Raw genomic sequence first — 18,274 nt, 5'->3', positions numbered from 1 at the left:
GGGACTCAGCCGGGGGACCGCAGGGCGGATCCGGACCAGGGGGACTCAGCCGGGGGACCGCAGGGCGGATCCGGACCAGGGGGACTCAGCCGGGGGACCGCAGGGCGGATCCGGACCAGGGGGACTCAGCCGGGGGACCGCAGGGCGGATCCGGACCAGGGGGACTCAGCCGGGGGACCGCAGGGCGGATCCGGACCAGGGGGACTCAGCCGGGGGACCGCAGGGCGGATCCGGACCAGGGGGACTCAGCCGGGGGACCGCAGGGCGGATCCGGACCAGGGGGACTCAGCCGGGGGACCGCAGGGCGGATCCGGACCAGGGGGACTCAGCCGGGGGACCGCAGGGCGGATCCGGACCAGGGGGACTCAGCCGGGGGACCGCAGGACGTATCCAAACCAGGGGGACTCAGCCGAGGGACCGCAGGCCGTATCCAAACCAGGGGGACTCAGCCGAGGGACCGCAGGCCGTATCCAAACCAGGGGGACTAAGCCGAGGGACCGCAGGCCGTATCCGGACCAGGGGGACTCAGCCGAGGGACCGCAGGCCGTATCCGGACCAGGGGGACTCAGCCGAGGGACCGCAGGCCGTATCCAAACCAGGGGGACTCAGCCGAGGGACCGCAGGCCATATCCAAACCAGGGGGACTAAGCCGAGGGACCGCAGGCTGGATCCACACCAGGGGGCCTCAATCGGGGAACCATAGGTGAAGCTTTGATGCAGAACATCATGCACCATCATGTAGAGATCCATGCTGCAGAACGCTGCCCATTCACACACCCGGGGGGACTTGCCATAAATCTGCTGTGTGTGACTGGGTCTTTCTAGCTCACAGGGACAGGGATTGCAAAACAGGGAGCAGCCGCTTTAGCAAGAAGCGAAGGCAACACATTAACCAATAATCCGGAACACGGAGTGTCAGGTGTAACAGCGATCAGGCGTGACGTGATATTGGGCACCGCTCTTCTGCGCTCACCAATGTCGTACGCTATGAAGTCCTTGGAGAAACACTTGGCTCCGTAGCTCATGGACGTGTCGTTGTGAGTGTTCCCTCCAAACACCAGCATGGTGCCGCTGACGATCACCGCCGAGTGCAGGTACCGGAAGAACTTGCTGTCTTTTAGGATTCTCCTGGATTATGGAAAAAAGCGCAAAAATGTCAAAAATAATAAAATACGGTGAAAATAACCCCTTCACTGCTGGGACATTATACATTATTCTGATGTCAGAAAAATTCAGCTGTGCTGCTGCAGTGCATATTCTCACCACCAGAGGGCAGCATCACACACATTATACAGTAAATCAGCACTATTCTCTATGTGAAAGGCACCGAGTGCAAGAAGCCCCGCAGACCCCAACCGCCCCCAGCAGACCCCCATCGCCCCCAACCTCTCCTGCAGGACCCCTACCATTCCCGCAGACCCCCACCGACCCCAGCAGACCCCCACCGACCCCACAGACCCCAACCTCTCCTGCAGGACCCCTACCATTCCCGCAGACCCCCACCGACCCCAGCAGACCCCCACCGACCCCAGCAGACCCCCACCGACCCCAGCAGACCCCCACCGACCCCAGCAGACCCCCACCGACCCCAGCGGACCCCCAACCTCTCCCGCAGGACCCCCAACCTCTCCCGCAGGACCCCCAACCTCTCCCGCAGGACCCCCAACCTCTCCCGCAGGACCCCCAACCTCTCCCGCAGGACCCCCAACCTCTCCCGCAGGACCCCCAACCTCTCCCGCAGGACCCCCAACCTCTCCCGCAGGACCCCCAACCTCTCCCGCAGGACCCCCAACCTCTCCCACAGGACCCCTAACCTCTCCCGCAGGACCCCACCGCCCCCAGCAGACCCCCATCGCCCCACACCTACCACATGCTGTTGTCCACCTCATACTTGTACAGGTCGTCGGCCAGGCGATACTTATTTGCGGTGAAGGCTTTGTATCCGCCATGTATATAGATGGAGCGGGTGGTTTCATCATAAACGCTGCTGTGGCCGTATCCGCCTTGGACCAAAGCCCCTTGGGTCTCAACCAAGTCCCAAACATTAGTTTCTACAAAAAAAAAAAAAGGAAAAGTGTCACAAACCACCGGGGGGGTCACTCAGAAATCCCCCGCGCTGGCTACCAGTACGTCACAATCGGGGGGTAACAAGTGGGGGGTCACCCCTCCTTTATACCTCCCGACCGACAGACAGAGCACGTGACGCGCTCTCTAGCGCCCCTCTTATAGTCAGGCCAATTATGGAATTGCCCGACAATAAGCAAGGAGGCCGCTATACTACTTATGCCGATTATTGAAGGGTCCCCGGTGAGAGTAGGGTATATATTCCCCCGACCTCCGCGGCCGGAATATATAATATCTTCCCGAGTCTCACTGGCCTCCCCACAATAATCCTTGGCACAATTCGCTGCCACCAACCGATTTACGGTAACTATTAGCCGAACACACAAACGTGGGATTCAAGATCGAGATAACAGAACAGCCCAGGATTAATTATATAATTTAATCGCCTAAAGCACACTAGAACTACAATATATACAATAGGGAATCTACAGAATATACAGTTATGTCAGAGTACAGTTACAATCAAAGCATGGGTTACAAACAGGCATACACAGTTCAATCAGTTACCTTGTGCGTCTGGCCACAGGGGGGCGCTGTAGACCAGGTTTCTAGGAACTCTCTCACAGGTCTTTCCCAACCAGGCCCCCGAGCAGAAGAACGCTGGAAAATGGCCGAAGTAGGGTTATCAACCTGGGCAATCCAGGTCCCCTCCTACCTTAGTGACCTCACGGGGAAGCACTGCCACTCCCCCTGCATGGATCAGAATTATCCAGAAAAGGGGATTTTGGCCATAACTTTGCCTGGGAGCGTCGTAGACGGACGTCAACGCTCTCACTGTGATAGTTATGAATTTAGCTACAGAACGAGGGGACTCATGACCTGTCTGCCAGTTCCCCATTGGCTGATATCACGCCTGGGGCATTTCCCAATGTCCTGTTCCCATAAAAAGGGGGTGCCGGCATCGTCCACATGCGGAGACACCATTTTTATGGTTGCCATATTTATCGGAAATATGGCTTGCGAGATATGAACCATTTTTTACTGGAGTCGTTCTGTCTGGCTATTTCCATAGCCTTGCTAACTAGCTAGCAGCTCCTACTACAGGGTGACGGCAGGGAGTCATCCTGTGTCCATTGTCCTGAAGCCACCTAATTTCCATATCACAGGACATGGCCATGGATTTGTTGCTAAACCAGTTGTGTGAAGGGAAGGGGGGGGGGTGACACCAGGAGAGGGCTTCCTGACATGACTTGAATGTCATGATTTATCGTCATATCTCCGGATTTACCTCACACCTCCCCCCTTTTGAGGGCGCTAGGGGGCAGCACACTCCGGTGTTCCCCCGTGCGCCCGTCCGCGACCTCCCCTTGTCGGGACAGCCCGTCTGCGTTACCGTGGTCACGGCCCCTTTTGTGGCGAATGGTGAAGTTGTATTGCTGGAGCGCAAGGCTCCATCGCAACAATCGCCCATTCGTCCCAGAGACGGTGTGCAACCAGCTGAGGGGATTGTGGTCCGTCTCCACGATGAAGTGGCGCCCGTATAGATAGGGTTGCAGACGCTGCAGGGCCCACACTATGGCCAGGCACTCCTTCTCCATCGTGGAATAGGCAACTTCCCTTGGTAACAGCTTCCTGCTCAGGTACAAGACTGGGTGCTCTTGGCTCGCAGAGTCCACCTGGCTGAGCACCGCACCGAGGCCGAAGTCACTGGCGTCGGTCTGTACTACAAACGGCCGCGTGAAGTCGGCTGCCTGTAGCACGGGCGGGCTGGACAGGGCGTCCTTTAGGGCCCGGAAGGCTGTCTCGCAGTCCATTGTCCAATCGACTGCAGAGGGCAGCTTCTTCTTGGTGAGGTCCGTCAAGGGCTTTGCCAGGCTGCTATAGCATGGAACAAACCTCCTATAGTACCCAGCGGTCCCCAAGAAGGACATCACCTGCTTCTTGGTCCTGGGGGTGGGCCAGGATGCGATGGCTTCCACTTTCTCAGGCTCGGGCTTCAGTGTTCTCCCACCTACCCGGTGACCGAGGTACTGGACCTCGCTCATGGCCAGCTGACACTTTCCCGGCTTGATGGTCAAACCTGCCCGGTGGATCCGCCTGAGCACCTGTGCTAGATGCTCTAGGTGGTCCTCCCAGGTGGGACTGAAGACGGCAATGTCATCCAGGTACGCGGCCGCGTACCCTTCAAGTCCCTTGAGCAGGGTGTTGACCATCCGCTGGAAAGTGGCAGGGGCATTCCTCATCCCGAATGGCATCACCGTGGACTCGTACAGTCCAAATGGGGTAATAAAGGCAGAGCGTTCCCTGGCCTTGCGAGTCAGGGGGATCTGCCAATATCCCCGGCTCAGATCCATGATGGTCAGGTACTGAGCCCCGGCCAACTGATCGAGCAGGTCATCGATGCGTGGCATTGGGTACGCATCGGCGACCGTGACAGCATTGAGCCCCCTGTAGTCCACGCAGAACCGAGTGGTTCGGTCCTTCTTAGGGACGAGGACTACAGGCGAGGCCCAAGCGCTGTTGGATGCCTGGATCACCCCCAGCTTCAGCATCTCGTCAATCTCCTGGCGCATGTGTTGCTGCACCTCCAGGGAGACCCGATATGCTGAACGCCGGATCGGGGGATGATCCCCAGTGTCCACGTGATGGACAGCCAAGTCAGTCCTTCCGGGCTGGTTGGTAAACAACCCCCGGAAGGGGTGTAGGGTGGCCCACAGCTGGGACCGTTGGTCCTCCAAGAGCTGGTGGCCAACCTCCACATCCTCAATGGATCCGCCTGCCCTAACCTGGGCTAGCATATCCAAGAGGGTTTCCGCTTCTCCCTCCTCGGGCAGGTTGCACACAGGGAGTGCACATGCCTCCCGCTCATGATGTGCCTTCATCATGTTCACATGGAAGGGCTTCCGCCTTCCACGGGCAGGGTCCAGGGTGACCAGGTACGTCACAGGGTTGAGCTGCTGGTACACGAGGTATGGGCCTTCCCAGGCTGCCTGAAGCTTGTCCTGTGGTACGGGGACCAGTACCCACACCTCTTGACCCACTTGGTAGGTCCTCTCACAAGCGTTCTGGTCATACCAACGCTTCTGATCGGCCTGGGCTTGAGCCATATTGTCGTGTACCAGTTGCGTCAAGGCCTGCATTTTGTCCCGGAAGCGCATGACATACTCGATAACCGACACTCCAGGGGTGGCCAAATCCCCTTCCCAAGCCTCTTTCACCAGAGCCAGGGGGCCCCGCACACGTCGCCCGTACAGGAGCTCAAACGGTGAGAATCCTGTTGAGGCCTGTGGAACCTCCCGGTAAGCAAATAACAGGTGTGGGAGATACCGCTCCCAGTCACGCCCCTGGGAGTCGACCAACATCTTAAGCATCTGCTTTAAGGTGCCATTGAACCGCTCGCACAGGCCATTAGTCTGTGGATGGTACGGGCTGGCCACCAGATGTCGCACCTGGACTTGCTTACAGAGGGTCTCCATCAGCTGGGACATGAATTGGGTCCCCCGGTCAGTGAGCATTTCCTGGGGAAAACCCACTCGGGAGAAAATCTCCAGCAATGCGGTGGCCACCTTGTCAGCCCGAATGGACGACAAGGCCACTGCTTCTGGGTACCGGGTGGCATAGTCCACTACCGTCAGTATGAAGCGTTTCCCGGAGCTGCTGGGGATGGCCAGCGGGCCGACCAGATCCACAGCCACCCTCCTGAAAGGCTCATCGATGATTGGCAGAGATACCAGTGGGGCTTTGGGGCGTGGCCCCGCCTTCCCCACTCTCTGACAGGTTTCACACGAACGGCAGTAGGCAGCCACATCGGCCCCCATTTTTGGCCAGTAGAAATGCTGGTTTAACCTGGCCTTGGTCTTAGCGATCCCTAGGTGTCCGGCCATCGGAATCTCATGTGCGATCCGCAACAACTCCGTCCGGAACGGATAGGGTACCACCAACTGTCGGTCCCTGGGCCACGCCTCCGGTGAACCCTGCTGGACCGTGGCCCTGTACAGCAGTCCTTGGTCCCAGACCACTCGCTCCGGGTCCGAGTCCGAGGGAGGCTGTGCCGCCTGCTCCTTTAGAGCTTTCAGGCTGTCGTCAGCTTCTAACGCTGCCTGAAACCCCTGACCAGATGTGGCCAGAATCGACGAGACTGTCACATCTTCGGTCAGTACCCCGGGACCTGTGCCCTGGCCTCCACCTGACTCGGCTGCCACTTGGTCAGAAGGGGAAGAGCTATCGGACCTCCGGGAGGCCCCTTGGCTTCCAGCACTCCCACTGCGGGTGACAGCGGCCACAGCCGCTGCGACCGTGGGTCGTGCCTGCTCCTCCTCCATTCCTGACCAAGTCGCCGGTTCAGGCAGACCTACCTGGCTTCCTGACACCCCGGTTGTGGGGGAACCCTGCACCGAGATCTTACCTGGGAGCACTTCCGCTCCTGGACCGGCCCCAATCTCACCTGCCTGTTCCCCCCCTGCAGCAACAGAACCCCGCTGTGAAATCTCTGGGGACCCCACATTTGCTGTGGTAGCCCCCACCCCACACACTGGTCCTCCCCCTGCAGCACCCTGCTCTCTGCTTATCCCTGCAGAGGGCAACAGATCCCAGCTCACAGGCTGATTACTTGTAGAGGCATTGTGACACCTTTCTCTGACCCCCTCCCCTGTCACAGCTGCAGCTGTGTGTGTGTCTATGGTGTCTGTGCAAGCAGAAATATCAGAGTTCACTCCCTCCTCCCTTACATCATTCATAGATAACACATTAACATTGTCCGGAGGCACGTCAGCACTGGCTGAAGGTTCAGCCTTTGGGGCGGGGCCAAACTGGGAGGTTATTTGCCCCAAATCTGTCCCAAGTAGCCCGTTTGCAGGGATCCGATCAGTTACCCCCACCTCCCTCACCCCTCGCCCTGCGCCCCAGTCCACATAAATGTCAGCAACAGGCAGCGCCGGGTCAGTGCCTCCAATCCCGGAGACAGCGAGGGTTTTTCCAGGGATCAAGTCTTGGGGGGACACCATCTCAGGCCGCACCAGAGTCACCTCCGAGGCGCTGTCTCGCAGTCCTATGGTCACAGACCGGCCGACGGTGACAGGTTGGAAGCTGTCCAGGGACCTACCACCACCCCCACCCACACAATACACCTTGGGCGGCCCTTGGGACGGGGACGGAGCCGGGGCCTTGGGACGCTGAGGGCACATGGCCTTGAAGTGTCCAGGTAGGTTGCACTGGTGGCACCGTCTTGGTTCCGCCACGGGCCTGGAGAGGGGAGTTGAGGGGGGCACCCCCTGCAGTCTAGGGGCAGGTGGGGCAGTCGCAGAATTCATCTTACCCCCTCTCCAGGTGCTGCTGGTGGCCGCTCTCCTGGCCTCAGGGGCCCGGTTGTTGGTGTAGTCATCGGCAAGGGCAGCTGTAGCCGTGGACCCCTTTGGCTTCTGGTCTCGGATGAACTGGCGGAGATCCTCAGGGCAGTTCCACAAGAGTTGCTCCGTGATGAACAAGTCCAGGATCTCCGGTCCGGTGGAAAGCTGCAGGCCTTGGGTCCAGTGGTCGGCAGCTCGGGCAAGTGCCCGCCTGTGGTCAGCCCAGGAGTCCTTTGGTCCCTTCTGTAGGCTCCGGAACTTCTTGCGGTAGGACTCTGGAGTGAGGTTGTACTGTTGGATCAGGGCCCGCTTGATGGTGTCGTAGCCCTGATCTGCCTCAGCAGGCAAGTCCCCAAGGATATCCAGGGCCTTACCCCTTAAACGGGGGGTCAGGTATTTGGCCCACTGGTCCTTGTTCAGATGGTGCTGCAAGCAAGTCCGTTCAAAAGCAGTCAAGAAAGAGTCCAAGTCTCCATCCTTCTCCAGCACTGGGAAGTCCTCAACACGGACCTTTGGAAGTTTGGTGTCTTGAAGGTCACGTGCGGCTGATGAGGGCCGGAGCTGAGCTAGCTGCAGCTGGTAGTCACGCTCTGCCTGGCGCTCTTCACGCGCTGCCTGCCGCTCCGCAGCCTCAGCCTCACACGCTGCCCTGCGCTCTGCCAGGAGTGCCTGGTAGCCCTCCCGGTCTCCAGCCTGGAGTAGGGCCATAGCCATTTGAAGAAGGCTATCCGAGCCTCCCAGGCTCGGTGGAATGGCACGTGGTGATCTGCGGCCCGCTGCGGAGCCTGGTGCTTCACTGTCCATTGCAGAGCGGAGGGCTGGCATCTGGCTCGTTGAGGAACCTTGGGCGGGCTCCTCCTCATCTTGTCCAGCAGTGCAAGGTTGTGCGATGTCCTCTGCAGAGCTGTTCTCTGGCGTCGGGCTCCTGGAGGACTCGTGGACAACCTCCTCATCGTCTCTGGCCTGAGCATCGGCCATTCCTTTGGCTTTGCTCCTGGTGCTCTCAGCCATTCTTGCAGACTTTTGGTCACTGACACAGAACTGACACCTGATGCCTCCACACACCTTACAGTATCTGCACTCTGACACTCTAGTGTTGAGCTAGTCTGAAGACCCCAGCAGCCACAGCTGCTGCAGGCAGTCTTTAGTGTCTGGGAGTATGGGTCTCACACTCACACACACTATTATCTCGATCCCACCGCTTGCCACCAATATGTCACAAACCACCGGGGGGGTCACTCAGAAATCCCCCGCGCTGGCTACCAGTACGTCACAATCGGGGGGTAACAAGTGGGGGGTCACCCCTCCTTTATACCTCCCGACCGACAGACAGAGCACGTGACGCGCTCTCTAGCGCCCCTCTTATAGTCAGGCCAATTATGGAATTGCCCGACAATAAGCAAGGAGGCCGCTATACTACTTATGCCGATTATTGAAGGGTCCCCGGTGAGAGTAGGGTATATATTCCCCCGACCTCCGCGGCCGGAATATATAATATCTTCCCGAGTCTCACTGGCCTCCCCACAATAATCCTTGGCACAATTCGCTGCCACCAACCGATTTACGGTAACTATTAGCCGAACACACAGACGTGGGATTCAAGATCGAGATAACAGAACAGCCCAGGATTAATTATATAATTTAATCGCCTAAAGCACACTAGAACTACAATATATACAATAGGGAATCTACAGAATATACAGTTATGTCAGAGTACAGTTACAATCAAAGCATGGGTTACAAACAGGCATACACAGTTCAATCAGTTACCTTGTGCGTCTGGCCACAGGGGGGCGCTGTAGACCAGGTTTCTAGGAACTCTCTCACAGGTCTTTCCCAACCAGGCCCCCGAGCAGAAGAACGCTGGAAAATGGCCGAAGTAGGGTTATCAACCTGGGCAATCCAGGTCCCCTCCTACCTTAGTGACCTCACGGGGAAGCACTGCCACTCCCCCTGCATGGATCAGAATTATCCAGAAAAGGGGATTTTGGCCATAACTTTGCCTGGGAGCGTCGTAGACGGACGTCAACGCTCTCACTGTGATAGTTATGAATTTAGCTACAGAACGAGGGGACTCATGACCTGTCTGCCAGTTCCCCATTGGCTGATATCACGCCTGGGGCATTTCCCAATGTCCTGTTCCCATAAAAAGGGGGTGCCGGCATCGTCCACATGCGGAGACACCATTTTTATGGTTGCCATATTTATCGGAAATATGGCTTGCGAGATATGAACCATTTTTTACTGGAGTCGTTCTGTCTGGCTATTTCCATAGCCTTGCTAACTAGCTAGCAGCTCCTACTACAGGGTGACGGCAGGGAGTCATCCTGTGTCCATTGTCCTGAAGCCACCTAATTTCCATATCACAGGACATGGCCATGGATTTGTTGCTAAACCAGTTGTGTGAAGGGAAGGGGGGGGGGGTGACACCAGGAGAGGGCTTCCTGACATGACTTGAATGTCATGATTTATCGTCATATCTCCGGATTTACCTCACAAAAAGAAATTAGGTAATAAAAGAAACTTCATCTTGATCCTCCTGCAACGCACAGCCCCTAAATATGTGAGTACATAGTGACAAATAAAGTATATATAAAAAAAATAAAAAAAGTAATAAACAAATATATATTATTATTATTATTATTATTATTATTAACAATAACAATAACATACTAATGTAGAAAAAAAAAAGTTTAAAAGAAAACAACTCCCTTTTCAACATTTAAACATTAAAATAAAAGTTTATGAAGAGTTCATAAAAATCCGATCAAAATAGCAAATTATTTAAGGTAATAAAAAAAAAAAAAAAAAAAAGGATGGGATGCCAAAATTACTGCTTTTTGGTCAAATTTCCCCCTTACCCCTTGAAAATGGGATTAAAAGCGATCATGTTGTTGTCTGTTCCCCATATCTATACCAATAAAAACTACAGATCGCAAAACACAAGTTCTCATGGCTCCATCGATGGAAACATTGTGTATCTAGGAAAATAGCAACGTAAAGATTTGTTTGATTGTTCTTTAATTGAAAAATAACCAAAATTATGACCCTAAACATCCTTAGAGGGGGTTCTCCTACTGCAATTTGTTAAGTCCCCTCCTGAATGGAGCAGTAGTGGGCACATACAGCACCCCTCCTGAATGGAGCTGTAGTGGGCACATACAGCACCCCTCCTGAATGGAGCTGTAGTGGGCACATACAGCACCCCTCCTGAATGGAGCTGTAGTGGGCACATACAGCACCCCTCCTGAATGGAGCTGTAGTGGGCACATACAGCACCCCTCCTGAATGGAGTTGAAGTGGGCACATACAGCACCCCTCCTGAATAAAGCTGAAGTGGGCACATACAGCACCCCTCCTGAATGGAGCTGTAGTGGGCATGTACAGCACCCCTCCTGAATAGAGCTGTAGTGGGCACGTACATCACCCCTCCTGAATGGAGCTGTAGTGGGCACATACAGCACCCCTCCTGAATGGAGCTGTAGTGGGCACATACAGCACCCCTCCTGAATGGAGCTGAAGTGGGCACATACAGCACCCCTCCTGAATAGAGCTCTAGTGGGCACATACAGCACCCCTCCTGAATGGAGCTGTAGTGGGCATATACAGCACCCCTCCTGAATGGAGCTGTAGTGGGCACGTACAGCACCCCTCCTGAATGGAGCTGTAGTGGGCACATAAAGCACCCCTCCTGAATAGAGCTGAAGTGGGCACATGCAGCACCCCTCCCAACAAGCTGTAGTGGGCACATACAGCACCCCTCCTGAATGGAGCTGTAGTGGGCACGTACAGCACCCCTCCTGAATAGAGCTGTAGTGGACACATACAGCACCCCTCCTGAATAGAGCCGTAGTGGACACGTACAGCACCCCTCCTGAATGGAGCTGTAGTGGGCACGTACAGCACCCCTCCTGAATAGAGCTGTAGTGGACACATACAGCACCCCTCCTGAATAGAGCCGTAGTGGACACGTACAGCACCCCTCCTGAATGGAGCCGTAGTGGACACGTACAGCACCCCTCCTGAATGGAGCCGTAGTGGACACGTACAGCACCCCTCCTGAATGGAGCCGTAGTGGACACGTACAGCACCCTCCTGAATGGAGCAGTAGTGGGCACGTACAGCACCCTCCTAAATAGAGCCTTAGTGGGCACACATGACCACCCCTCCTGCAGACAGTAAACAGAGTAGTGGTTGCACATGCTCACTATGGCTTCATTCACATTGAGACTTTGGGAGCCACATAATAGGGATTCTAGTGGTCAGACCATGACTTATCAAACCAACCTTGTAAAGCCAACATTGGTTTTGGTGACTTACACTATCCCCTCTGCTGCCCCATTACCATCTTATGTGCTGGCACGTCATATATGCATAGGAATAGAGCAGAATTGCTGCTATGCTTCTTAACTTCCGGGCACAAATAAGCGAATCTGTAGAGGATGAGGCCCTGGTAGAGCAAATTACTTACAATGGGGCATGTAACAAGAATAAAGGTAATGAAGACCCCCCCCCCCCCCCCGCAACGGAAAAGCCATTGGGAAGATGTACATACACTGATATTGAGGACTCCTCACTCACCCAAGTTATATTTCTGGATGCTGCTGATGTAGCCATAAAGGGGACAATGACCAAAGAATACCAGCATGTAAGTACTCCCATCCTTCAGAGTGACGATGTGGGCAGAGTGCCCAACCACAGCGTACTGCTCCTTGGCATTGGGTAAGAGCTCCACCCAGGACCGATTCTGAACATGGAACACCCACAGCTGGTTGGAAACGTTCCCTGTGGAGTCAATCTTACCGCCATACATGTATATCTTATCCTAGAGACAGAAAGAGAGGACGTAATACAATAACTAAGCCTCCTGCTGCCCATACCCACCACTAGGGGGAGCTCACTACATACAGATTATACAGCCACCACTAGAGGGAGCTCACTACGTACAGATTTATACAGTCACCACTAGAGGGAGCTCACTACATACAGATTTATACAGTCACCACTAGAGGGAGCTCACTACATACAGATTTATACATCCACCACTAGAGGGAGCTCACTACATACAGATTTATACAGCCACCACTAGAGGGAGCTCACTACATACAGATTAATACAGCCACCACTAGAGAGAGCTCACTACATACAGATTTATACAGCCACCACTAGAGGGAGCTCACTACATACAGATTTATACAGCCACCACTAGGGGGAGCTCACTGCGTACAGATTATACAGCCACCACTAGGCGGAGCTCACTACATACAGATTTATACAGCCACCACTAGAGGGAGCTCACTACATACAGATTTATACAGCCACCACTAGGGGGGAGCTCACTACATACAGATTATACAGCCACCACTAGAGGGAGCTCACTACATACAGATTTATACAGCCACCACTAGAGGGAGCTCACTACATACAGATTTATACAGCCACCACTAGAGGGAGCTCACTACATACAGATTATACAGCCACCACTAGAGGGAGCTCACTACATACAGATTATACAGCCACCACTAGAGAGAGCTCACTACATACAGATTATACAGCCACCACTACAGAGAGCTCAGTACATACAGATTTATACAGCCACCACTAGAGGGAGCTCACTACATACAGATTATAGAGCCACCACTAGAGGGAGCTCACTACATACAGATTTAAACAGCCACCACTAGAGGGAGCTCACTACATACAGATTTATACATTCACCACTAGAGGGAGCTCACTACATACAGATTTATACAGCCACCACTAGAGGGAGCTCACTACATACAGATTTATACAGCCACCACTAGAGGGAGCTCACTACATACAGATTTATACAGCCACCACTAGAGGGAGCTCACTACATACAGATTTATACAGCCACCACTAGAGGGAGCTCACTGCGTACAGATTATACAGCCACCACTAGGGGGGAGCTCACTACATACAGATTATACAGCCACCACTAGAGGGAGCTCACTACATACAGATTTATACAGCCACCACTAGAGGGAGCTCACTACATACAGATTATAGAGCCACCACTAGAGGGAGCTCACTACATACAGATTTATACAGTCACCACTAGAGGGAGCTCACTACATACAGATTTATACAGCCACCACTAGAGGGAGCTCACTACATACAGATTTATACAGTCACCACTAGAGGGAGCTCACTACATACAGATTTATACAGTCACCACTAGAGGGAGCTCACTACATACAGATTTATACAGTCACCACTAGAGGGAGCTCACTACATACAGATCTATACAGTCACCACTAGAGGGAGCTCACTACATACAGATCTATACAGTCACCACTAGAGGGAGATCACTACATACAGATTTATACAGCCACCACTAGGGGGGAGCTCACTACATACAGATTTATACAGCCACCACTAGGGGGAGCTCACTACATACAGGATTATACAGCCACCACTAGAGGGAGCTCACTACATACAGATTTATACAGCCACCACTAGAGGGAGCTCACTACATACAGATTTATACAGTCACCACTAGGGGGAGCTCACTACATACAGATTTATACAGTCACCACTAGAGGAAGCTCACTACATACAGATTTATACAACCACCACTAGAGGGAGCTCACTACATACAGATTTATACAGTCACCACTAGAGGGAGCTCACTACATACAGATTTATACAGCCACCACTAGAGGGAGATCACTACATACAGATTTATACAGCCACCACTAGGAGGAGCTCACTACATACAGATTTATACAGTCACCACTAGAGGAAGCTCACTACATACAGATTTATACAGCCACCACTAGAGGGAGCTCACTACATACAGATTTATACAGCCACCACTAGAGGAAGCTCACTACATACAGATTTATACAGCCACCACTAGAGGGAGCTCACTACATACAGATTTATACAGCCACCACTAGAGGGAGCTCACTACATACAGATTTATACAGCCACCACTAGAGGGAGCTCACTACATACAGATTTATACAGCCACCACTAGAGGGAGCTCACTACATACAGATTTATACAGCCACCACTAGAGGAAGCTCACTACATACAGATTTATACAGCCACCACTAGAGGGAGATCACTACATACAGATTTATACAGCCTCCACTAGAGGAAGCTCACTACATACAGATTTATACAGCCACCACTAGAGGAAGCTCACTACATACAGATTTATACAACCACCACTAGAGGGAGCTCACTACATACAGATTTATACAGCCACCACTAGAGGAAGCTCACTACATACAGATTTATACAGCCACCACTAGAGGGAGATCACTACATACAGATTTATACAGCCACCACTAGAGGAAGCTCACTACATACAGATTTATACAGCCTCCACTAGAGGGAGCTCACTACATACAGATTTATACAGCCACCACTAGAGGAAGCTCACTACATACAGATTTATACAGCCACCACTAGAGGGAGCTCACTACATACAGATTTATACAGCCACCACTAGAGGGAGCTCACTACATACAGATTTATACAGCCACCACTAGGGGGGAGCTCACTACATACAGATTTATACAGTCACCACTAGAGGGAGCTCACTACATACAGATTTATACAGTCACCACTAGGGGGAGCTCACTACATACAGATTTATACAGCCACCACTAGAGGGAGCTCACTACATACAGATTTATACAGCCACCACTAGGGGGAGCTCACTACATACAGATTTATACAGCCACCACTAGAGGGAGCTCACTACATACAGATTTATACAGCCACCACTAGGGGGAGCTCACTACATACAGATTTATACAGTCACCACTAGAGGGAGCTCACTACATACAGATTTATACAGCCACCACTAGAGGAAGCTCACTACATACAGATTTATACAGCCACCACTAGAGGGAGCTCACTACATACAGATTTATACAGCCACCACTAGAGGGAGCTCACTACATACAGATTTATACAGCCACCACTAGGGGGGAGCTCACTACATACAGATTTATACAGCCACCACTAGAGGGAGCTCACTACATACAGATTTATACAGCTACCACTAGAGGGAGCTCACTACATACAGATTTATACAGTCACCACTAGAGGGAGCTCACTACATACAGATTTATACAGTCACCACTAGAGGGAGCTCACTACATACAGATTTATACAGTCACCACTAGGGGGGAGCTCACTACATACAGATTTATACAGCCACCACTAGAGGGAGCTCACTACATACAGATTTATACAGTCACCACTAGAGGGAGCTCACTACATACAGATTTATACAGCCACCACTAGGGGGGAGCTCACTACATACAGATTTATACAGCCACCACTAGAGGGAGCTCACTACATACAGATTTATACAGCCACCACTAGAGGGAGCTCACTACATACAGATTTATACAGCCACCACTAGAGGGAGCTCACTACATACAGATTTATACAGTCACCACTAGAGGGAGCTCACTACATACAGATTTATACAGTCACCACTAGGGGGAGCTCACTACATACAGATTTATACAGCCACCACTAGAGGGAGCTCACTACATACAGATTTATACAGCCACCACTAGAGGGAGCTCACTACATACAGATTTATACAGCCACCACTAGGGGGGAGCTCACTACATACAGATTTATACAGCCACCACTAGGGGGGAGCTCACTACATACAGATTTATACAGCCACCACTAGAGGGAGCTCACTACATACAGATTTATACAGCCACCACTAGAGGGAGCTCACTACATACAGATTTATACAGCCACCACTAGAGGGAGCTCACTACATACAGATTTATACAGCCACCACTAGGGGGGAGCTCACTACATACAGATTTATACAGCCACCACTAGAGGGAGCTCACTACATACAGATTATACAGCCACCACTAGAGGAAGCTCACTACATACAGATTTATACAGCCACCAGGAGGCGCTCACCCCGTTATTCCTGTACAATGCATGTGACTGTTATTCTAGCACTTGTAGTTCCCCAAGCACCGGAGACTGTGAACCTTACCTTATATAACGCCAGGGAGTGTCCATAGCGGTCTGCGACCGAACTCGCAGAACTGTTCAGCAGCCACTTGTGAGAGACCAGGTCGTACCTGTACAGAACACAAACCGGTTACTGCCGAAGCCCACAAATCATGCAGGAGTGCGAGGGCCAACCCCCTTACTAGGAAAATCCATCACCCCCTCCCCAGAGCTTACAAGGTCAAATATTTTCTATAAATTCATACAATGTATTTCAGTTGTACACATACTTTACAATCTCTGCTTGCTGTCAGTGAACTGCAAAACGTTTAGTATGCCATAGCAGCTCACAAAGCTGAGGGTCTGGTACACTGTATCAGTCTCCGGGCAAAAGAGAGCAGCCGCACCAGTCTCCTTCCAGGCCTGGACCTGACACTGCAGCTGTGTGACAGGTCTGAGGTTCACATTCACTGACTGGCAGCAGAGATCCTGACAAATCACTGATTTGTTGTCTTTTTTTATAGAATGATAAAAACTGTGGTTCTCACGCCATAACCATCTGGTACTGGTTCTGGTTGAAGGTGTAGCCGCCCACTATCCACATGATGTCATCCAGCACCACCGCCTTGTGGGAAGCTCTGGCCAGCTGCGGAGCCCAGAACTCCTCCCGTGTCCAGAACGACTGGTTGGCGGGAACGGGGATGGAGCAACCGGGGCCTGGACAAAAACAAAAAAGACAAATGATTACACACTGACGACTGGACACTGCTCCTCACTGACATCCTGCTCTGCAGCTATTGGCTGAAGCTGCTCCTCACTGACATCCTGCTCTGCAGCTATTGGCTGAAGCTGCTCCTCACTGACATCCTGCTCTGCAGCCATTGGCTGAAGCTGCTCCTCACTGACATCCTGCTCTACAGCTATTGGCTGAAGCTGCTCCTCACTGACATCCTGCTCTACAGCTATTGGCTGAAGCTGCTCCTCACTGACATCCTGCTCTGCAGCTATTGGCTGAAGCTGCTCCTCACTGACATCCTGCTCTGCAGCTATTGGCTGAAGCTGCTCCTCACTGACATCCTGCTCTGCAGCTATTGGCTGAAGCTGCTCCTCACTGACATCCTGCTCTGCAGCTATTGGCTGAAGCTGCTCCTCACTGACATCCTGCTCTGCAGCTATTGGCTGAAGCTGCTCCTCAATGAGTTCCTGCTCTGCAGTTATTGGCTGAAGCTGCTCCTCACTGACTTCCTGCTCTGCAGCTATTGGCTGAAGCTGCTCCTCACTGACTTCCTGCTCTGCAGCTATTGGCTGAAGCTGCTCCTCACTGACATCCTGCTCTGCAGCTATTGGCTGAAGCTGCTCCTCACTGACATCCTGCTCTGCAGCTATTGGCTGAAGCTGCTCCTCACTGACATCCTGCTCTGCAGCTATTGGCTGAAGCTGCTCCTCACTGACATCCTGCTCTGCAGCTACTGGCTGAAGCTGCTCCTCACTGACATCCTGCTCTGCAGCTATTGGCTGAAGCTGCTCCTCAATGACTTCCTGCTCTGCAGTTATTGGCTGAAGCTGCTCCTCACTGACATCCTGCTCTGCAGCTATTGGCTGAAGCTGCTCCTCAATGACTTCCTGCTCTGCAGTTATTGGCTGAAGCTGCTCCTCACTGACATCCTGCTCTGCAGCTATTGGCTGAAGCTGCTCCTCAATGACTTCCTGCTCTGCAGCTATTGGCTGAAGCTGCTCCTCACTGACATCCTGCTCTACAGCTATTGGCTGAAGCTGCTCCTCAATGACTTCCTGCACTGCAGTTATTGGCTGAAGTTGCTCCTCACTGACATAATGCTCTGCAGCTATTGGCAGAAGCCGCTCCTCAATGACTTCCTGCTCTGCAGCTATTG

General features: G+C 52.8%; 1 protein-coding gene across 1 annotated transcript in view; it reads right to left on the bottom strand.

Moving 5' to 3' along the window:
* The window catches only part of ATRN (attractin), a 189,553-nt gene that overhangs the window by 112,015 nt on the left and 59,264 nt on the right, over positions 1-18,274 (bottom strand). The window contains 5 exon segments of the mRNA XM_075346398.1: positions 974-1,128; positions 1,868-2,051; positions 11,991-12,234; positions 16,426-16,513; positions 16,931-17,099. Coding sequence (XP_075202513.1) covers positions 974-1,128; positions 1,868-2,051; positions 11,991-12,234; positions 16,426-16,513; positions 16,931-17,099 — 840 coding nt within the window.

Source organism: Anomaloglossus baeobatrachus, chromosome 1, assembly GCF_048569485.1.
Source record: "Anomaloglossus baeobatrachus isolate aAnoBae1 chromosome 1, aAnoBae1.hap1, whole genome shotgun sequence".
NCBI classification, from domain to species: domain Eukaryota; kingdom Metazoa; phylum Chordata; class Amphibia; order Anura; family Aromobatidae; genus Anomaloglossus; species Anomaloglossus baeobatrachus.
Note: the sequence above shows the minus strand (reverse complement) of the source record. Positions and strands in the feature narration are given on the sequence as shown.